The 23,864-nt window shown below is 35.2% G+C and overlaps 1 protein-coding gene and 1 long non-coding RNA gene across 2 annotated transcripts; both read left to right on the top strand.

The window, feature by feature from the left end:
• The first annotated feature begins 528 nt into the window (after positions 1-528).
• LOC5575046 (ADP-ribosylation factor-like protein 13B) lies at positions 529-23,579 on the top strand. Its single transcript, XM_021852627.1, has 6 exons — positions 529-703; positions 759-889; positions 2,837-2,913; positions 2,965-3,378; positions 23,053-23,311; positions 23,377-23,579. The coding sequence occupies exons 1-6, from the start codon at positions 657-659 to the stop codon at positions 23,487-23,489; spliced, it is 1,041 nt and encodes a 346-aa protein (XP_021708319.1). The 5' UTR covers positions 529-656; the 3' UTR covers positions 23,490-23,579.
• Positions 20,708-21,263, top strand: LOC110678937. The gene is made up of 2 exons (XR_002502062.1): positions 20,708-21,012; positions 21,073-21,263. It is a non-coding gene; the product is annotated as an uncharacterized LOC110678937 (long non-coding RNA).
• Positions 23,580-23,864: the final 285 nt, after the last annotated feature.

Below are 23,864 nucleotides of genomic sequence, written 5' to 3'. Positions count from 1 at the left end.
AAAAATCTTAACTTCTACTGCCAATGAAATGTAATATGTTGTTAACAAAAAGTTAATAAATGCTTAATTTAGTTTTATCAAATTAGGATAATAGTGTTGTCTAACACAGAACACATAGACATAAGAAATTAATGTAATTTTTGAAATAATACTAATAAAGAATTAAAAAATAACTAAAAAATCTTCAGCTCAGCCTAATTAAGTTTTATAAAGCTTGCTATACATGAACAAAACGCTACTCAGAAGGAACATTGTTTTGAAGTTAAAAAAGTCGATGATCATCCAAATTGGAATGCTAATAAGTGTATAAAAAATGGTCATCTGTACAACCCTAGAAGGCTGTCATTCACATCTAATTGAGTCGCAGCCTACTAGTACTACTGTTAAATGGGATTGTAACCACTGATAAATAACTCTTTAGTTGTAAATGCCACGTGTTGCATGTTGTTCGCTGTATTACCATGCTTGTCGCCCTGGCAACCGACGTTAGCAACGGTAACTATGGTATGAATAAACAAAATAAATTGTGTAACATTCAATAGCAACGTTGTAATAAAGTGTAGACAAGACAAGTGTCCGGTTATAAATCAGGAAAATAGATAAATGTTACTTTCATCTCGCACGGGTCAGTGATATATTATTGGCAATTAATACCGATGGGAAACTTTATTCAACGTTGCTGTGCCTGTACTCAACCTGAAGAGTAAGTGCTGAAGCAATCGCTTGAAAACAGAACTTAACAGATAAATCAATTCTAGTGATGTATTAGGACTACTGTTGATTGGACTAGATGGTACAGGAAAAACCGAACTTGCTTACAAAATCTGTGAAACTAAACGAGATGAGTATTTGCAAACTAAAGGTTGCAGAGTGTTCAACGCAAATATAGGTATTCTGAAGGAAGTTACAGTTAACTCCTCTACCAGCAGATTATCAACAAACATTCAATTGCAATATTTTTTTGCTTTTTTGAAATGTTTACACCATTTCTGAAAATGTTTTCAAAAATCTCTTCTCTGTGTCGATGTTGATCATTGGTCATCTGAATTCGAATATATTTCAAAACTCCGGGGGGAACGACGCGTAGCCACGTAGCCCACGTCAATATCTCAAACTAAGGTACCGTGGGGCAAGTGGGTAATGGAATTCGCATAGTTGAGATTCTTCAAATTCTAGAGACTTAAAATTGAAACAAATGAGGTCGTGTATATTTTTTAGCTTGATTCCCACCAAATATAAGCAGCATGCTGAAATTATTTTTTATGAAAAATTGAAGAAAAAAATACAGAAAAAGTTTTTGAAAAATGTCTCCTTACTTTTCACTTGCCCCAAAAGTGGGGCAAGTGAATAGTTTACCGTTTTGAACAATTATTTCAAAAACAAACAGTTATATTCACGATTTCTATTAGCTTTAACATTTGTTGAGGCTTCCCAATGAACAATAACATAAGTAACATGTAAACAAAGAAAATGTTATTCTATTCACTTGAATTTTCTTCTGTTCAGTTATGTTAGTTGAAATGATTCGACAACATTATAACTGCAACCTTTCCAATGTTAGTTCTAACATTATAGGACAGCAATTGCATTTCTGCTCTGTAGAATTTCCACCGCTCGTTATTTATTTTTGAGAAAATCGAATATGACGTCGGATAACTCTTCGGGAGAAATCAAACGAAATCCTTCAATAACGTATTTAGAATCTTTTTTATGTGGATAGACCTATACCCCATTTTTATGTTTTGAACTAGCTTACATAGACATTCCACGAGATTTCCGTGTGTTCTCTAATATTGCAACTTTTCAGTCAACGTCTTCCTTTTAATTGGCTGCCCGAAGTAGACATATTAATATTGTAATGTTTGGCAACATCTTTTAGAGAAGTTCCATGATTTCTAATAGCTTTTAACGCTTGAGTATAGTGTTTCTTGAATTATCAGCACGTTATGTTTTTCTATGATAATTGCGAACCATGTTTACTTATGGCTACTTAAGTACGAAAACTCAAATTCAATCTCTAATGATAAACTTTTCACTTGCCCCACCTGATAAGAAAATTGACGGTGTTAAAATTTAGTTATTTTTAGGTCTACGTCGAATTAATTCTAAAACTATTTTTATTGCGGTTTGAAACTGTCACAGAGGACAACTAAAAAGTGGTACAGAAAATTATTTTCCGCAACTTTTTTCCACTGAAAATATTGAAATAAGATTGTACGCCGCCAACTTGTTACGGAGTAACAGTTGACAGGTTAACAATGTTTCGCTCTATTATGCAAAAATAGCTGAAAAATCTCAGAAATCTCTTACTTATCGTAATGTTCTGAATGGCCTCAAAGGTTTACGCATGAGTTTAAAACGTTAATTCACATAATCAGTAAAATATATCAATTGTTTTCACTTACCCCATTTACCCACTTACCCCGCGGTACCTTATAGCTATTTTTGTCGTATTCGATTATTAGCTATTAGAAACAATGCTTTGATGAGAGTCTGCTGTGAAAAAAATAAACAATTTGGTATAACAATATCAAATAGCATTGTATAGCCCACATTTTATTTATTTTTTATAAATTGACTGAAAACAAAGAAATTTTATAAGAAGAGTGTCGGTCCCCAAGGAACACTGGAATGTCTTCATAACCAGGGAATGATCAATATAAACTTAAACACACATATTTGAAATAAATGATATTTTTGAGAGTTTATAAAAATGATGCAAACAATTGAGAAACAAAAAAGTTATCGCGATTTGAATGTTTTTTTTTGTGAAAAAAATGAGCTGCTGGTAGTGTGACTAATGAGGTTAAATTGTAACAGACATTTTTTTTCCTAGCTGGGACAAAGGTTCAACTGACTGAAATTGGAGGGGCACCGGAGTTTCGAGACCTATGGAAATATTACTTTCTAGATGTACGTATCTTGTATCAGTTCTATTTGCTTGTCTAAATTCACTTGTTTCAGATGTTTGCTGTAATATTCGTGATAGATGCTTCCAGTATCAACAACATATGCCAGTCTTACAAAATATTTAAAAATCTGATGGCACATGACTTCCTGATAGGCAAACCTTTCCTAATCATCGCCAACAAGCAAGATTTGCCAGGATCGGTAGATTGCATAGATATCTGTGAATACTTAGACGTCGAATTCCTGGCCAATAAATTCAGAAACCCTTGTATGTTGGAAGCTTGCGGCAACTGGGCCAATGAGTCGAATGAATACGATGGCTTAAAGCTGGGGATCAATTGGCTTGTGAAAACCATAATTGCCAACAAACAGTTCCTCACCAATAGAATAAACTTTCATCGTGGGATGTTGGAGCACAGCTCTAAATTGTTCCAAAGCCATCGTCCATGCACCGGAATCCGACGAAAGGTAAATATTTTTTTAAATTTTGTATTTTAATATAATATTTTAGTTTATTTTTATTTTATAAATCTATCAACTATTCTCAGCTAAATATTTATTAAGATACTAGTGGTCCCGGCAAACTTCGTTTTGCCATCAAGTAGGCTGTTGGAAAACGTCAAGAAATCCCCCATACAAATGACACCTTAGTCTTCTCCCGTTTTCCCGATAAATCCGGCGACTTTCCAGATTTTTTTCTTCGCACGAACACGTCGCATCCCTTGAGGAGTGCAACAGTGAAAATCTTGCGGCAATCCGTTGGACCGTTCTCAAGCCATTTCGTGACATACAAACACCACTCAATTTTTATTTATATAGATTTATTAATTTATTTCGTTAAAGTTCATATGAGTCCATAAACAAAAGTTAATAGTCCATATGAGACAGATAAATCACAGACAAACAGACGTAATTGCCATCGACCACCAATTTACGGGCAGTTTCAAATTCGCTATGTTACAAGCCTCAAAACCAGAGGCGCGCGCATCGTTTTCATTTGTGTTTGACATTTCACACCAGCGCCATCTGCAGGCCTCGTTGCACATAATCGTGACCACCGTGACCACCAGATGATGATTGCGTGATGTGCGCGATGGATTTTAAGAGAAATCGTTCTTAGTGTTACATCTGTTTGTCGTTTAAATGTTTCATGTTCAATAACTGACGAGAAGTTTCTTGTTTTATCCAAAACTTATTCATATCTGCGGAAATAATCATACACATGGGCTACAACACACAAGCTTTATACAATCAACTCTCCATAAAATATCCGATATTTCGAGATCGAGTTATAGAGTCAACTCTCCCTTACTCGATATTCCTTATCTCGATATCAAGTTAGAGAACCGTGGTAAAAGTTGGTTTTCATGGCTAACTCGATGGTCCCTTGGATCGTATTTGCTCTGGTTTTGTGTTCTGTAACTCGATACCTCTCTAACTCGATGGTCCCTTCAATATCGAGTCATGGAGAGTTTACTGTAGAACCATATTGAAGTTCGATTTTCATGGCTACCTTGATGATCCCTACAACCGCAGTTGCACTGATTTTGTGTCTTATAACTCTATTTCTCCTTAAGGTGGAACAGTTTGGAATCAATCTCTTAGATTGCACTAAAACTTCAAAGGCACAAATCTAGCATCCAAAACAGTGCATTTTTTATTCTGGCTTTGTGTACTAGCAGAAAGCTTAAAATAAGAAGATCAGAAACGTTTGCCAATTATTTCTCCAGATTTGTGTCTTTGAAAACGTGAGTAGGGACACAAGTCGGCCATTCTACCGGCTATCTTTGAATTCCGATATTTTTCACTTAAACTCTCCGATCCATGCAGTATTAAATTAGAATTAAATATATACAATTTCTTTAGAATTGGAAAAGTTTGTTTTATTTTTAGTACATAGTATGCCGACTAGCACAACATAACATCAATATTTGAATATCAGACTTTGTTATAATTTGTATATGACTAAATTTATTCAAAATATTACAAAACACAAATAGTGGAGCACTACAGCAGCTATTTGACAGAATAGTTTTTGGAACAGTGTTCAACCCAATTCGTAGAATTGGGTTTAGTTTTAGTTTGTAGAAGCTTAGTCGGTGATCAAAATTTAAACGAACCAACTTTAAGCAAATTGTAGTTCGGCCAAACTTAAATCTGGTTGGGGTAGAATATGTGATTCAGAACGGGTTTCGCCAGTTCCAACTTAGGTTCAAATACGAATTCAACATACACGCTTAACCTTCCTTAGTCCAATAGAAGTAATAAACCATAGAAGAAGAATGTCGCTGGCGTCGCAGTAGGAACATCTTTTGCTGGCGGAGATAGGCAGGGCTATAAATGTCAACGCGAAAATGTATGCAGTTTGACACTTATATACCCAACATGTTTCTGAGCGAGAACAAAGGGAACACCAGCGACATTATTCTTCTATGGTTTATTATTTCTATTCTTAGTCCCTAACAAAAAGTTACAAATTGTGACTTAGGGTCGTTTTCGACCCGAAAATTCAAACAGCTCGCATATATCAGTGTGTTGACCGAATTAAGTTCTGTTGGGCTTAAATGAAGGGCACGCATGTCTAGTTTCAGAAACCTTTCCGGAGATCCGGATTTGGTCACTGTGGCCACCGGGAACCTGCTACATTTGAAAAAAGGTCCCTTTAGAGACCCTTACTTTGACGATCTGTAGTTCCGTAACTAGACATGTAATCTGAACCGTCCTCATATTGTTGAATAGTTATTCACTTCTTCTTCTTTCTGACCTTACGTCCCCACTGGGACAGAGCCTGCTTCTCAGATTAGTGTTCTTATGAGCACTTCCACAGTTATTAACTGAGAGCTTACTATGCCAATGACCATTTTGCATGTGTATATCGTGTGGCACGCACGAAGATACTCTATGCCCTGGGAAGTCGAGAAAATTTCCAATCCGAAAAGATCCTCGACCGGCGGTATTCGAATCCACGACCCTCAACTTGGTCTTGCTGAAGAGCTGCGCGTTTACCGCTACGGCTATCTGGGCCCCTATCTGGGTATTCACGTGGACTGTGAATAGAGATTCTCGAATCACTTAGTTATTCATACCCGGTTCCGGAAACCCGGAACATCCGAGAAGTAAGTTTCCATCGCAGTTCTGTATATGTATATGTATAATTCACATCGGTACTATTCGGTTGATGGATATTTTGGCATAATTTTTTTTTTCTATAATAAGGAACCAATTACCGGCGTACATTCCCTGAAAAATTCGGTCCAGTATGGTCCATGCGGAACCGGTTCCTGGAGTCCCGGGAGGTTTCCAATCTAGACAATTCGATGAAATTACTCAGATTTGAATCCAAAAACCAAATGAATTGTGTTCAATTCTTTACGATTTTTTATGTTTTGATGTGACTTTGCCAGTTCAATTATTGATGAATGACCACTTTGGTTCTTCTGGCCCACCGGAATAACCCAGGAATGACCACCGGAAATACCCGTATTGTGGGACATTTTAGTTTCTGTACCAAAACTAGGCAAGCGACGGCTCATTCTTCACGATTTTGAATACCTGTGACTCTGATAGTTCAATCATAGATAAATGACCATTATGACTCATTGTTACCACGAAATAACCCAGGAATGGCCACCGGGAATACCCGCGTTGTGCACTATTTAAGTTTTCGTACCAAAACTAGGCATGCGACGGTTCATTCTTCATGATTTTGAATACCTGAGATTCTGCAAGTTCAATTATTGATAAATGACTACTTTGGTTCTTCTGGCCCACCGAAATAACCCAGGAATGACCACCGGAGATACCCGTATTGTGAGGCATTCCAGTTTTTTTTTGCCAAAACTAGGCATGCGACGGCTCATTCTTCATGATTTCTAGTTCAATTATAGATAAATGGCCACTTTGGTTCTTCTGGACCACCGAAATAACCTAGAAATGGCCACCGGAGACACCCGTATTGTGAGTTTTGTGGTTTTTCGGGCATGTGACTTCTCTCACACAATAATAAGTAAATGTTCACTCAGGTCCTCAGGTTTCAGGTTGGCTGACGACGCTTTAGAATCGTTACCCGTTCTGTGTCGTAGTTGATTAACGCACCCAGTCTAGCGTATTGGGGCTCGTGAGATCGAAGCTCACCAAAACGATTCCATTATTTTTCACAAATTTTACGTCTCAATGTGTGCAAATTGTCTACGAACTTCAGGTTTTAGTTTCGGTCACAATAAGACAAAGTGATCATTCATCTATAATTGAACTAGAATAGTTACAGGTATTCAAAACCATGAAAATTGAGCCAATAATTCATCAATAATTGAACTAGCAGAATCACATGTATCCAAAATCATGAAGAATAAGCCGTCGCATGTAGAGTGTCCATCCCGGAACAAAAAATCCTGGGATTTGAAGATTTTCGGCATTTCCCGTTTCCCGGGATATAAATTATACCATCCCGGGAATCCCGGGATTTCCGAGGTGACTGAAAAAATGTATGAAAACCGCTAAATTAACAAGCAAAACAATGACATACTTTCTCAGAATCAAACTTTTTTCGAACAAAAAACCTGAAGTTCGTAATTTTTAAAACACCGTCGGCTGGTTTAATCCCCAAAAGACATGACAACCATAGTTGCGTAACGTAAACTTTATTCGATAAAATAGAAAACAAAAAAAAATCATGAAGGGAAGGGAATAAATGGGTAATTGTTTTCATAAAAAGGCTAAATTAGCTTAGCTTAGCTTAGCTTAGACTGACTACACATATCAAAGTTGCTATTCCGTGATTGACCGAAGTCAGTGAAAATGCACAAAGAATCAACTAGAAGTTGGCTGGGATTGGCCATAATCTTCTTCAATGTGCATAATTCAGTGCCTCTATTTATACAGGGTCAATAACGACGCCGGCCACGTCCTTGCAGTCAGGTGGAATTGGGGGAAGGAATGTTAGTGTGTAACCTTTGCTATTTGGAGACCGTGTTTGCCTCTGCATCTCCACAAAGGTTACTGGGAGGGATGTTTGTTAATGGGAAGGATCGTTGGGTCACAGGATTCACTTTGATAAGCGATTAGACCATGATAAATAATGATTTGTGAGATATATACATGCTTATTTGTAAATATAATATTTTCATTTGATATGAACAATTTCTATGTAGTGGAAAATTATGCCGACACTTGAGGTGACGAACCATTCAAAGTTTGTTGAACAAATACCTAAATGTAATATTGCTACAGCTGTCAGGACGAAAGCATGTATTATTGTATATTACTTATTTGAAAAGAAACAAAAGACTTAATTGGTTGGAACATCATAGAACACTCTTATGCTTATGCCGACACTTACAGAGGCGAACCATCCAAAGTTTGTTGAATAAAGTGAACTTTTCGCAAGTCTACACTTGTAGTGTCGAACCATTCAAAGTTTTTTTTTAATTACAAAAATAAAGGGGTGTTCTGAAAATAAAAAAAAATGTGAAACATAAATAATTCATGAATCAGAGTTTGTGTCGACACTCACAGTGACGAACAATTCATAGTTTGTTGAAAATTCATATTTACGTCCCACAATTGTAACGATTAAATGTGCAGTCATACATATTTTATAGATTAGAAATAGTAGCATGAAACGAGCTCACCAATTGATTCTTTAACCTTCACTGTGCAGCCACAATCCACTCTCAGCCTCACTCGTTTGCTCGGCTATATAAAAGCACTCAGAAAAAAAAAAAAGGCGCGCGACCCGAAAAGGAAAAAAAAACTTGGCTTTCTTGACGCACTGCCCAGCAGCAAGCGTCAAGGTCAAAGGATCAAAAAGAACTAACCGATCGCGGCACTTTTCACTTACTCTAACCGAACTAACCGATCACGCCACTTTTTCACTTACTAGACCGACGCGCGACATGTTTGATCCTGCCCTTGTCGCTGGCCCCGTAGGAGCAAGCGTCAAGGTCGATAGATCAAACAGAACTCTGTTTTCATAAAAAGGCTAAATTACCAAAAAAGTAATAAATGTTATCATTAGTCTACTTATTACGTATCTTTACAGCATTGGCCGTTTCCATAACCCTAGATTGATAAAGCTAATCTGAAAGTAATAAAAATTCCTAATTCTTAATAATTAACTATTACTATGATCCACTACACTGCCGTGAATCGCAAGTCAGTCCCATCTGCATTTTCGTCAAAATTGAGTTGAGTTCAGTTTTCAACATATTTTCCAATGCTCTTTCAGCTCCACTCATAAGATAATATGATTTGTTCGGAAAAATTAGGAAAAAATAGCAAGTCAAATTGTCCCATAATGAAAAGTAACCGCATATCAGTCCCACTACAGATTTCCACCCCGTGTAACACAAAAAAAAACGTTTTTTGATCATCTCTATATTTTTCTGTGAAGTGAAGTGAAAAGCAAATTGTGAAAATTTCATTAAGATCTGATCATGTTTCAATCCTCTGGGATTTTTTGAATATTCGTATGGAAAACGAGTTTGGAAACTTCACAGTCCATTTTCTCAATGCCTACTTTTTACAGATGGGACTGACTTGCGATTCACGGCAGTACAGTACCTTCAATGGTTTTGAATCTCTCTTTCTCGTTAAATGTTTATCATTCTTTCATTTATAATAGAGAATTTGTAAACTTACCCAACATACCCGTACCTAATTATTCAAGGTAAGCTTTGATATGTATTAAGTAAGCAGAACTTTATAAGCATAAATTCGCTGTAATTAATTTATATATTTCAACTGTTTTTCTCGAAAAACAATCTTTATTTTAAATTAAAATTCCATTTTAATATGTAAAACCATTGTAAAATGGAAATTTTACTTCCATTTCAACAAAAATACAAGTTTTAATGAAAATCCTAAAAATCCCGGAATCCCGGGATTTCCCGGGCCAAGCATCAAATTTTGTCCCGAATCCCGGGACAAGCAAAATGGCCGGGAAATGGACACTCTAGTCGGATGCCTAGTATTGGTACAAAAACTGAAATGTCCCACAATACGGGTATCTCCTGTGGCCATTCCTGGGTTATTTCATGGTAACAATGAGCCGGAGTGGTCATTCATCCATAATTGAACTAGAAGAGTCACAGGTATTCAAAATCATGAAGATTGAGCCGTCACATGCCTAGTTTTGGCACAAAAACTGGAATGCCTCACAATACGGGTATCTCCGGTGGTCATTCCTGGGTTATTTCGGTGGGCTAGAAGAATCAAAGTGGTCATTCATCAATAATTGAACTGGCAAAGTCACAGGTATTCGAAACCATGAAGATTGAGCCGTCGCATGCTTAGTTTTGGCACAAAAACTAAAATGTCTCACAATACGGGTATCTCCGTTGGCCATTCCTGGGTTATTTCGGTGGGCCAGAAGAACCAAAGTGGTCATTTATCAATAATTGAACTAGCAGAGTAACATGGATTTAAAATCATGAAGATTGAGCCGTCGCATGCCTAGTTTTGGCACAAAAACTGGAATGTCCCAAAATACGGGTTTCCCGGTGGCCATTCCGGTTCTCAAAAAGGACCAGAATAACCATTCATTCATTTTTTTGGCAAAATACATCAAAACAGGGAATGTGCACCGGTAACAGGGAATGTGCACCGGTAATTGGTTCCTTATTATAGAAAAAAATTATGCCAAAATATCCATCAACCGAATAGTACCGATGTGAATTACATATACAGAACTGCGATGGAAACTTACTTCTCGGATGTTCCGGGATTCCGGAACCGGGTATGAATAACTAAGTGATTCGAGAATCTCTATTCACAGTCCACGAGAATAACTGTTCAACAATATGAGGACGGTTCAGATTACTTGTTTAGTTACGAAACTACAGGTCGTCAATGTAAGGGTCTCTAAAGGGACTTTTTTCAGATGGCCACAGGTTCCCGGTGGCCACAGTGACCAAGTCCGGATCTTCGGGAAGGTTTCTAAAACTAGACATGTGTGCCCTTCATTTAAGCCCAACAGAGCTAAATTCGGTCAACACACTGATTTTTGCGAGCTGTTTGAATTTTCGGGTCGAAAGCGACCCTAAGTCACAATTTGTAACTTTTTTTTATGGAAGCTCCCCTAGGGGTCATTCAAAACTTTTGTTTCCGCAAAAACAAAATTTCCCACAAAAAAGTAATTGGCAGAAAGTTTCAAATTGCTAGGTTATTTCAATCAAAAGTTACATTGATTTGAATTTTAAAATGGGTCGAAAAAGACCCAAGGTCCTTACTAAGGTTAATCGTAGAATTTCATTTCGGTAAACTTAAATGACGAAATCAGTCGGTAAAACATATTTTTACTGATATATCGTTAAATTTTGACAGATGAGCGATATTATTTATTTATTTATTTGTTGAACTAAAATTTTTGAAAGAGGGAAAAATCCCTTAGAGTGATATCAATTGGACATCGTTCTCAAAAGGGCACAAAACCTCTTTATCTTTTCTTATTACGTTACAAAAATAAATCTTAAAACTAAAGGCTCAACCGGAAGTGATCCATATATGAGCCGAATTCTTGAAAAGGAAGCAACCAAAAAGGGAGGAATATCTCTGCAAAAGTTGTATAAAATTTTTAACATAGGAAGTGATTTGCTACCAAGAATATCACGAACAGATATAGGTACTGTAATTTCTAAATTTTTGTATTTTTCTATTATTTTTTTCCTAGGCAAAATATATTTTTTGCAATAAAAAACTATGTGATTGATATCTTGATAAGATTCTCCACAATCACATAAATTTGAATCAATAAGTCTCGAAAACATGCAAATGAAATTTCTTCCGACAGACAGTTTTTTAAACCAGGTACTTTCATCCACAATTGGAAAAATGGAATGACACCATCGACCTTTATCACTAGAATCCCAATCAATTTGCCAAGAATCTAAAGCATTTCTTTTGATTTTAGCATAATATTCCGAATGAAAAACATTTCGTTCATAAATATTTAATTCCGCGAGTAGCTCCTAGTTTAGCTAAATAATCCGCTTGTTCGTTACCAAATATATTACTATGGGCTGGAACCCAAACAAATTTAATTATAAACCCCTGAGAATGCAAATCGTATAACAATTTTCGTATCAATAAAATTAAATAATGGGTTTTAAAATTAAATTTTGAAGATTCGATGGAATTAATACAACTCAAAATAGGGGGGTCCGTAGCCTTAAGGTTACGCTTTCGCTTCATAAGCGGAAGGTCATGGATTCAATTCCCAGCCCCTCCAAAAAATAACCCGTCCAGTCACCAGAAGACGCCGCACGGAGGATCGTGCATAGGGGAGCACATCCATCCTCCGTCAGTATCAGATGGTGACTGAGACAAACTGACCCACTTCGCAGGCAGCCTAGCCTCAAACGACTCAGAAACACGGCAAAACGAACCACCGCAAGAGCAATGGACTATGGGTTATGGAAATCGATTGGACCAACAGCAGAGCACTCTCCTACCTGTTCGGTGTGAGAGCAAAAGAGCAGAAGAGAGTGAAACTAAATGTAAATATAGATGAGTTAAAAATAGAACTGTATCGGTAAGGAAGATACAGATAAACTGATTCCGGCACAATAGTGGCCACGAGCACGGAGTGCCTTAAAAAAAAAAATAAAAATAAAATACAACTCAAACTATCAGTAGAAATAACGAACATATTTGGAGGATGATCCTTTATTATATTACATGTAAAATACAATGCTATCAATTCAGCTACAAAAATAGAACAAGGAGATTTCAATTTGTAAAAATGGACTACATCAATATTATAAACTCCAAAACCTGCACTATTTTGAATTAATGATCCATCTGTGTAATAAATAAATTTTTGGTCGAAGCCACAAAATTTTCGTTCAAAACATAATTTGGCATATCGAACACACATATGTCTTGGTATTTGATTTAATTCTCAATGTAAAGATTTATCAACAAAGGTCTGAAAAGAATGTACATTAATATCACAATTATAAAATGTATTTGGAAAACCAGATAATATGTTTTGGGTAGAACAATGATTAAATGAGTTTAACATTTTACTAGAAGGATTTATTCCGTGTAAATCACTTAAAATTTGAATAAGAGGATGCTGATTTGTGAGACATTGACTTAGAAATTTACAATTTAATTCATGAAAACGAATTTTGAGTGGAACCACTCCTGCCAAAATTTCAACAGATTTAGTATGAGTAGAATTCATTAATTTTAAACAAATTCTTAAACAACGAAATTGATTTTTTTCATGTTTAGAAAAATGAGTTTGAGTGGCACAACCAAAAGTTAAACAACCATATTCTAAAACTGAGCGTATTGTAGTTTTATAAAGAATAATCATATCAGAAGGATGAGCACCCCACCAAGTACCAGTAATTGTACGAAGAAAACTAATCCTTTTAGAACAAATTTTCTGAATGTATTTAATTTGAAAGTTCCAATTTAATTTTGAATCATACTAGAGATGTGCAAAACGGCTCATTTTAGTGTGCGGATCCGATCCAAATCACTCATTTTAGTGAACCGGATAATTTGAATGGTTCAGTGGCTCAGCAGTTCGCAAATGAAGAGCGAACGGAAAAAAGAGCGGTTCACTCGATGTTGCGCAACATACGTCGTACCTTTCACTCTTTCATTAATAGTACATTCTTCCCCAGAAACTCACGATACAAATTCGGACGATTTCCTCTACCCGAAGGAAGATGCAAAATGACGGGGCAAATTAGTTGTTTGGCTGTGAGAGAGCGGAACGGCAGCAATCTGTGTTTGCTTGTGTGTCGTTTCGCGCAAAGCAAGGCACGTGTCAAGCGTTTTAATGCTGCTGAGAAACGAACGAAGCAGAATTGGGGAAAATAATCGGTTCGTTCTTTTTCCGGGTCACTTTTTGTCTGATCCGTGTTGATCAAATAAACCGACTCCCGCCAAAAAAGAGACACGGATACCTCGTTCTTTTGAGTGATCCGGATCTTTTGAACGGCTCCGATTCTTTTTGCTCATCTCTAAATCATACCAAATACCAAGATACTTGTACTCAAATACTTGTTCGATTTCATATCCTTTAAGAAATAAATCTACACTTACTGAGGAATGTTTACGTGAAAATATAATATATTTAGTTTTTTGCACTGAAAACGTAAAACCATTATTGTAAGCCTACGAACCGATATTATCTAAACAAATTTGCATATAATGACGTATTATTTGTCTATTATATCCACTTACGGAAATAACATTATCATCAGCAAATTGAACTAAAAAACAACCATTTGGGATAACAGATAAAAAATGGGGGGTCTCGTAGCCTCGAAGTTACGCTTTCGCTTCGTAAGCGGAAGGTCATGGGTTCGATTCCCAATCCCCCCACACAAAAAACTCCGTCCAGCCACCAGAAGACGCCGCATGAAGGACTGTGCATAGGGGAACACATCCATCCTTCGTCAGTATCGGATGGTGACTGAGACACACTGACCCTCTTTGTAGGCTGTTGCCTCACACGACACATATACATGGCAAAATGAACCACCGCACACCAATGGACTTCGATATGGATATGGATTGGACCAACGGCAGCACTCTCCTCTACCTGCTCGGTATGAGAGAAATAGCAATAAGAACTAGGATATAAATAGATTCTGTATATATGATCCTCGGCATAGTAGTGGCCAAATGCACGGAGTGCCTAAAAAAAAAAAAAGAAAAAAAAGAAAATAAAAAAAAGCAGATAAAAAATCACTTGTGAATAAATTGTACAAAAAGGAAGGCCAAAATAACTATTACGAGTAAATTTAGACGACCCATTGTGATAAAAATGCATAATTTTGAATGAAAATAAGTTGTATATGAAATTGGATTAAATTAAAGGAATTTTATAAGAATTCATTTTATTAAAAAGCAAATCAATAAGTACAGAATCATAAGCTCCAGACACGTCTAAAAAAGTAGAAATAGTATCCTGTTTTTTATTGAAAGCAAGTTTAATTTGAGAAGCCAAAAGTGCTGTACAATCACGAGTACCACGTCCTTTTCTGAAACCAAATTGACATGGAGATAAAATATTATTATGTTCAGCCCATATCTCAAGACGATTTAAAACCATTCTTTCCATAAGTTTACGAAGACATGATAGTAAACTTATTGGTCTACGACTATCAGCCAATGAAGCATCTTTTCCTGGTTTAAGTATACTTACTACTTTAACTGAACGCCAATCTAATGGAATAACATTTTGTAAGAGAAATGAGTTGTAAATTGCATGTAAATGAATTTTCCCTTCATAGGGTAAATTTTTAAGTACGTTAAATTTAATATTGTCAATACCTGGTGCAGTATTGGTGAACAAAGCTCTGGAAAATAATTAATCGATTGCTTTGTTCTAAAACTAATAGATTGAGAAACAAAATCTGGACAAATTTTAGATGCAAATTGATCAATCCAATTATCAGAATACTCCATTAAAACAGGAGAAGAATTATCATAATTTCTCAAATTTCTTGCTACAGACCACAATGTGGATAATGAAGTGTCTCTGTCAAGGTTTTCAATAATTTTTTTCCAATAATTTCTTTTCTTAAATTTAGTGGTACGGGTAAACCAAACTTCTGCTTTACAATATAAGAAATAATTTTCTCTAGATCCTAAACGACGAAATTTTTTAAAAGCTTCCGATTTATTTTTTAAAGCAATAGGGTCCTAAAGCCCTGTCCCAATTTTAGTGCCAAACGCTTAAGTTTAGGCCAAAAACACATGTTTACTCAATTTTCTAATGTTTTCCGTTGGTTTAAGCCCAAAAAACATTGTTTTAGATTTTGTCACATCCTTTGGCTTAAACTCAAATTTTGGGTGTATTTTGTTTTCCGTGTCCCTTACGAAATATCAGATAGGAACAACCCCAGTGGTCGAACTAAAACCCCTGTGGTGTTTTTGTCGACTAAGCGAATGTCAAACATGATCAAAAGTGCCAAGGTTCATTTATGGACCAAATTTTTAAATTAAAGTTTAAACATGATATAGCCATTATTTGAGCGGGAAAAATTGCTAAAGTAGTTACAGTAACATGCTTTTTCGTGTTATTAAATAAAAACAAGATTTCATTAAAAATTTTAGGACCCAATTGAACAATCATTATCCCACCAAAATGTAGGACGTTTATTTTTTTTATTATTGCAAACAATTTTATTTTTCTGAGATTTAAGTAAGCAATTGAACAAAATTTTGATGAATTTAGTGTAATTTTCAATTGGAGTATTTGAATCTTTAAGCTTAATAAGTGAAAAAGAAATTAAATCCGAAAATTTAACCCATTCAACATTTTTTGAATAATCAGGAATAGAAGAATTTACTTGATGATTGTTTTGCATACAATGGCTCATTCTAATCAAAATTGGAAGATGATCACTATTATTTGGATCATTGATTATACTCCAAGTTGACCTAAAAGATAAATTATTTGAACATAAAGATAAATCAATGCATGAATTTTGTAATGCAGGAAAAGCAATTCTGGTGAACGATCCATCATTTAAAATGTTTAAATTATATTCATCAATCAAATCCAATAATAATGATCTACGACCATCAATTTTATCACTACCCCAAGCAAAATTATGGGCATCTAAATCACCCAAAATATAAAAAGGATGAGGAACACTATCTAAAACCATTTTCAATTCAGATAATGAAAAATTTACATTAGGAGGAATATACAAACAAATAATATGAAAATGATAATCTGTATGTTTCACAGAAATAATAATATATTCAAAATGTACATTCAATGATAAATTGATGTATTTAAATTCAATACCATTGCGAATTCCAATCAAAACTCCCCCAAAAGGAATATCTCTATCTTTTCTAATTATATTGAATGATGGAATGCGTACTATTTTTGATTCAGATAGCCAAGTTTCATTTAAACAAAATATATCAATTTTGTTATGTTCAAGCATAACTCTCAATCTATCTATTTTGGAATTATGCTTCTAGAGTTCCATTGTAAAATATTTAAATAATTATTGGAATTTGAAGCCATTACGATGAAAATAATGAAGCAAAGATGGGTCCAAAAGCATTCATTTTTTCAAGTAGGGAGGCAACAAATGGTAAAATAATTTTAATATTTTTTTTCCAAAAATCACCATATCCCAACAATTCTACTAATTCCTCCAAAATTCCTAAAATTGAAGAATTTTCACCAACATTATTGTTATTGTTTGAAGTATTGACATTTTCATTCACATTACTATTTGATGGGTCAGAATCAACTCGTTGAAAACCTGGAATAATACGAGAAGATGAAGAACTCAATCGCGGAAAATTTTCATTGAATGATTTTGCATCAGAATCAATTTTACCCTGAGCTTTAGATGTATTTTTTTGAATTCTTTTTCTTTTTGATGGTGGTTTATAATATAATATATCTTTGGAATTATGCTTCTACAGTTCCATTGTAAAATATTCAAATAATTATTGGAATTTGAAGCCATTACGATGAAAATAATGAAGCAAAGATGGGTCCAAAAGCATTCATTTTTTCAAGTAGGGAGGCAACAAATGGTAAAATAATTTTAATATTTTTTTTCCAAAAATCACCATATCCCAACAATTCTACTAATTCCTCCAAAATTCCTAAAATTGAAGAATTTTCACCAACATTATTGTTATTGTTTGAAGTATTGACATTTTCATTCACATTACTATTTGATGGGTCAGAATCAACTCGTTGAAAACCTGGAATAATACGAGAAGATGAAGAACTCAATCGCGGAAAATTTTCATTGAATGATTTTGCATCAGAATCAATTTTACCCTGAGCTTTAGATGTATTTTTTTGAATTCTTTTTCTTTTTGATGGTGGTTTATAATATAATATATCTTTGGAATTATGCTTCTACAGTTCCATTGTAAAATATTCAAATAATTATTGGAATTTGAAGCCATTACGATGAAAATAATGAAGCAAAGATGGGTCCAAAAGCATTCATTTTTTCAAGTAGGGAGGCAACAAATGGTAAAATAATTTTAATATTTTTTTTCCAAAAATCACCATATCCCAACAATTCTACTAATTCCTCCAAAATTCCTAAAATTGAAGAATTTTCACCAACATTATTGTTATTGTTTGAAGTATTGACATTTTCATTCACATTACTATTTGATGGGTCAGAATCAACTCGTTGAAAACCTGGAATAATACGAGAAGATGAAGAACTCAATCGCGGAAAATTTTCATTGAATGATTTTGCATCAGAATCAATTTTACCCTGAGCTTTAGATGTATTTTTTTGAATTCTTTTTCTTTTTGATGGTGGTTTATAATTGTAATTATCTAAATTCAATGTGTCTTCAAATTCATCATCAGTTAAAGATTCATAAATATTCGAAGCAGTATAATCCGTCGAATTTTTCAAAATTTCGGAATAAGAAAACTGATTTCTGTTTTTCAATTTTTGATGGAATTTGGATTCATTATTTTTATACACAGGACAATCTTTCAGAATGTTATGTTTTTGATTACAATAAATACATAACTCAGATTTTTTATTACATTCCGATGATAAGTGTGATTGACCACATTTTGCACATTTAGGTTTATTGGAGCAAAATTGATTCGTATGTCCAAAAAGAAGGCATCGTTCACAATGCATTATTTTTGGGAAAAAAAGTCTAACGCGAAAAATGACATTATTTACTTTTACAAAATCAGGAAGTACTGATCCAGCAAATGTAATTTTCAAACAATTAGAATGAGCATATTCAGAGCCTTTGTCATTCAAAAAAAGTTTAGACAAACGATGACAATCTAAAACATGAACTGGTAAAATAGCTTGATTTTTGAAAATACCGGTACCATGACTTACAACTTCATCACATTCTAAAGACTCATCATATATAACTCCATTAATTTCGCAAAAATTACTGGGAGCATATACACGATAAGATTCTGCGAAAAGATGAGATTCTAAAAGTGAATTTGCATCATCACGCGAACCAAACACAACTTGTAATTTGTCAAGTGAAACCTTTTTGATTTCCTTGACAGAAGAGTACTTTTCGTAAATTTTGGATGAAATTAGTAAAACATTAATTGGAATTTGTTTTTTCCGAAAAAATACCACAAAAGGACCAGCAAAAGAAATGGGATATATTTTTATACGAAATGTTTTAGCAGTAGAAGATGATGGTCCCGGTTAGGGTTACCAGACGTACTCTTTTAAGAGTACAAGTACTCTTTTTTGCCTTTAAAATTTGTGTACTATTCTTTTTTGCTAAACGGGCTCAAGTGTACTCTTTTTCAGTTAGTACTGACGATAATCGTCAAATCGAATAACTTGTTGAAGAAACCTTTTTCCATGATAATACGGATAATTCACCGATTTTCGACAAAAACTGGCACACAATCAACCTACTAATTATTTTCAATTTAAAAAAAATCAACCAAAGATCAATTTAATCTTATTGAAGCAATATTTTTTATCAAACTTTTTTTTATAGAAACGTCGTTTAGGCGATTTTTATGAACAAAGACGTGGGAATGAAAAGGTTTCAGTTTGAAGTGTATTATGAGAATAATAAAGAGTAAACTATTAAATCAATCAAGTTTCTAAGCTTTATAATGTTTTATAAAGTCCTTAATAAAGCTTATGTCGAAGACAATGCTTGAGGTTCTTTATAAATCTACGTTTCACTCTTCTCAGTTCTTTCGGTTCCTTCACAAACTCAAATTGTTCTACATTTTCTTAAGAATTTTTAAAACAAACCTTATTGGAAAGACAATTTTATTTAAAAAAATCGAATACCAAAAGTCGGGTATCGTAAACATAATTAAAAAAAAAAATGATTGACAAAATCGATTCACCTAGAGTCAATGTTCAATATAGTAAGAAAGTATAGCATGAGAAAAATAAGAGTTAAATTTCGTAAAATATTTGATGAAAAGTTGAGAATAGTGTCTCCCTGAAAAACTTAATTTTAATTGAAATGTATGAAAAGTGGCTGTGATTAAAAGCCCAAACGCAATGATAGTGGAACGGCATGCAACTATAGCATGTTTGTCGACTCAGACTTGGTTCACTTTCGTTCGTTGACAGCTCAGTCAGGACGGGGTGTTACATGCTGGCGAACCGGTTCCGCTTTCCGTTGCCGTTCCGCTATCATTGCGTTTGGGCCTTAAGAATCAAACATTTTTTTTTGCAAGAAAATGTCGAAATTATTAATTAGTAGTGCATTTAAAATTTTTCAAGGTAGGCTAAGTGTACTCTTAAGTACTCTTTTACAGAGTTGAAAAAATGTACTCTTTTCAGTGAGTGCAAATATGGTAACCCTAGTCCCGGTGGAGGATCACCATCTTTTGAAACAGAATTATGCACATCAACATCCATAATTGGGGTGCAAAAATATCAAAATTTAAAAGAAAATCAAAACTTTTAATGAAAACAATTAATAAAAATAATAATAAAAAGATACTTAGGAACTCCAAAGTTAAATGTCCACGCGAAGATGTGATTTCAAGCTTCAAACTTGATGCAACGTCCTCTTGATAATTTTCTCCTCGCACATTACACAGCAATAACTTCCTTCGCACCACACAGGTAATTACTTCTTCCGCACCACACAGGAAAGATGATCCAAAATCGAACAATCCTTTGAATCTTGTTCAGGAGATCTTGAAATACCGACGAATAACATCCGCTTGAAAATCTTCAAACACCGCACCACACAGGATATATTCTCCTACCGCACCACACAGGAATAGCAATAATCAGCCTCTCTTCAAATCGTATCTCAAACGGTCCAAATCCACTCAACTTGAAAATTTTCTCTCCTGAAATTCAGAGAAAAATGTCAGTTGCTTGAAAAAAGAACGTCCTGTCAGATCAACGCCTGCTACAGGAATGATGAGATGAGCGATATTGACAGATGAAAATTGACGAAAATCGGTAGTTTACGTAAATAACTAAGACTCGTTAATCTATTTTGCCACAACAATCAGCAAACAAATACTTTTACTGAATTTCGGCAAAGCGAATCTGTCAAAATCTTAAAATCAGAGCTGCAGGAGCCAACATGTGTTCGGAATGTTTTAAAACGTTCTGGTAAACAGCGAGTGGAAAGCGCCTGCATGTGAGTATTCCCATAATTTATTGCATAATTGTGCCTAGCCTTTTTTTTATTACGTTTTAGGAATATTGCTTGGAACGTCTCACCCTCGAAATGGAATTGCAGCCAAAATGGTCGTGCGGCTATTAAATATTTGCTTCAAACGGAAAAGCGCAACGTTCCCCAAAGTGAGCGAGAAGGGAAATGTGGCTCATATATTTGTGATGCAATAATACATTAACTTCAAATAAATTTGTTTATATTATTTAAATTTATGTGTAGTGTTTTCTTCTTATTCTTCTTCCAATCAAGAAAAAAAATCATTTTCCGGATTTCGGTAATAGTGTGCCGAGATTTTCGGCAATGAATTACCGATCTTTTCGTTAAATTTTGACAGCTGGGTTGATTAAGCATTTTACGGCACAATCGGCACTTCGAACTTTTACCGAGATTTTTGCCGAAATCTCAGCTGTTGGGTTCTCGGTAATTATTTTCGGCGGCCTCGGCGAAACAAATTAAGTGTGTATGCAAAAGCTAAAAGCAAAGATACTATGATGATCCCCTAAAAAAGCTTTCCAAAGCATTCCTGTTCCACGACCCGATATTTCCATGGATCGGTGGCTATTCAAGAAATTTCGGTAATCTCTCTAATTCAAAGACGGTTTTGGAACTTTTAAGGTGAAACATCTCGGAATCCAAAGATGGCCGGCACAATGGCCAACTTGTGCCCCTACTCACGTTTTCGAAGGTACTAATCTGGAGAAATAGTAGGCAATCGTTTCTGATCTTCTTATTTTAAGCATTCTGCTAGTGCACAAAGTCAAAATAAAAAGTACACTGCTGTTGGATGTTTTCTTCGCAAGTTGTGCCTTTGAAGTTTCAGTGCAATCTTAGAAGTTGATTCCAAACTGTTACACGTTAAGAAAGATACGAACACCGTCTTCAGCCATTTAGCTGCACAAACTGTAATCTAGTACTAGACAACGGATAAGCATGATCCAGTGCACAGCCGAGAAACATTCTGGACGAAAAGTTTCAATGGCTGAAGCGGGAATCGAACCCACAGCCCATGACACGATGCGATTACTAATTGCTCGGCCATGAAGCCCACAGATGTTTGGTTTTGAAATGTTACAGAAGAAACACTACACCGATATTGAGGCTGCAATTTCAGATTAGAACGTTACAACAGCATTACAACAACAGGTTACGTGCTCAATAGTCCATTTTACGAGCCGTTTCGGATCAGCTGATCACTCATTTTATGAATGAAAATTTGACAGGAGGCGGTTGCGTATCGTGTGAAAGTAACAGCAATATCATCAATGTTGTAGTTGCGTAAAATGGAGTATAGAGCTTAGTGACATTTGAACACACGTAGACTAGCATACGCTCGTCATACACAGTTTGTTTTTGTTTTCCTCAAAGAAACTTGCACACGCTTTCCAGACTCATCAAAATGCATATGGAAATATTACCCAATTTGAAAAATTTACACCCGGATTCTGGGTGTTTCTCGAGACAGAGTGCATATTGTTTTCCTCTAAGGTTCACAACTACATCTACAGTAGGGCACCCATACCATTGGGCGTGATAACCACTATGGTGTATGCTCAAAGCATAAATTTAGGCAATTTTGCGAACATTAGTTTTATGCGTGTCAATGTCAGATTGTATTAATAAAATTATAACTATTATCTTCTACTGCTGACATTAAATATCCACTGAAACGGAGTTTGATTCTCAGCTTATTATTATACAGCACTTTCACAGTTATTAACAGAGAAATTTATTTGGCCATGTTGTCATTTTGCAGTTGAACATAGATATCATCAATCTTTGAAAGATTATACATAGCTTTTCGCTTTCAAATTTCGTTGGAACGTGGCTAGCCACGTTGGGTAAGCTAGTATATCATATTAAACTAATTCATAAAGCTTTGGAAAATGCTCGAAAATTTTCAATGCGCAGAATTAGGGCATTTCTCGGAATAATGATTTACATGTATTACACGTACAAATCTTTTCAATAATATGGAACTAAAAATATTACCATTTTTTACAGAGCTCAAGATTTAGCATACGAGAGTTACGACCAAAAACAGCTCCCTCGGAGTATCGTAGCTGGCTGAGGGAAAACGACAACAACTATTTATCTAAAAGAAACAGCGTGGCTTCCGAAAGAAGTGGAAAAAGTCAGGTCACCAACATGGGTACTACTGAAACCACTGCAGACTCCAACAGCAATCCAGACGAACTATCGATGGTCGAAGAAGTTACTGAAAGCACCGAAGCCGTGACCACGATGAATGAGAATCACACCGGTAACAAATGAGTAGCAATTCCATTCGATCAATAATTTTTCTAATTGAACTGTTCCTATTTTTAGAAACTATAGTCCTCATAACAAATCGACCAACTGAAGATTTAACTGTTGAGGACCTCTCTTTGACGTTACATAATTCAGAAGCTAACAAAATGTTGAACGGGATTGTCGTATAACATAACACTATACACACCTATTAAATATTGCTCTTGTGCCAAACACTGTAGTTTGATTTTGCGGGTAAATAAATCTGTAGAGAACCTTAACTAATTGTATTACAGTTTGATTCGCGCTGCAGTCAGAAATATTGTCGTGTAAGCAATTTTCTCCACTTCTTACACATTGTGTAAAATTTTATTTGACAAACTATACCCAACTTTATTTTAATGGCGCTACATCCTTGAACACATGACCTGCGTTACAATGTTACGCCAGCAAACTCAATGGCTGTTTGTCTCCAGTTCCTCGGTCGTTCCACACTTGCAAGATTCTGCTCCACTTGGTCAAATCACCTAGCTCGTTGCACCCCTCTTCGTCTTGTACTGGCCGGA

Source organism: Aedes aegypti, chromosome 3, assembly GCF_002204515.2.
Source record: "Aedes aegypti strain LVP_AGWG chromosome 3, AaegL5.0 Primary Assembly, whole genome shotgun sequence".
Taxonomy (NCBI): Eukaryota; Metazoa; Arthropoda; class Insecta; order Diptera; family Culicidae; genus Aedes; species Aedes aegypti.
The sequence above is the reverse complement of the archived record's forward strand: the minus strand, read 5'-3'. Positions and strand labels throughout refer to the sequence as shown.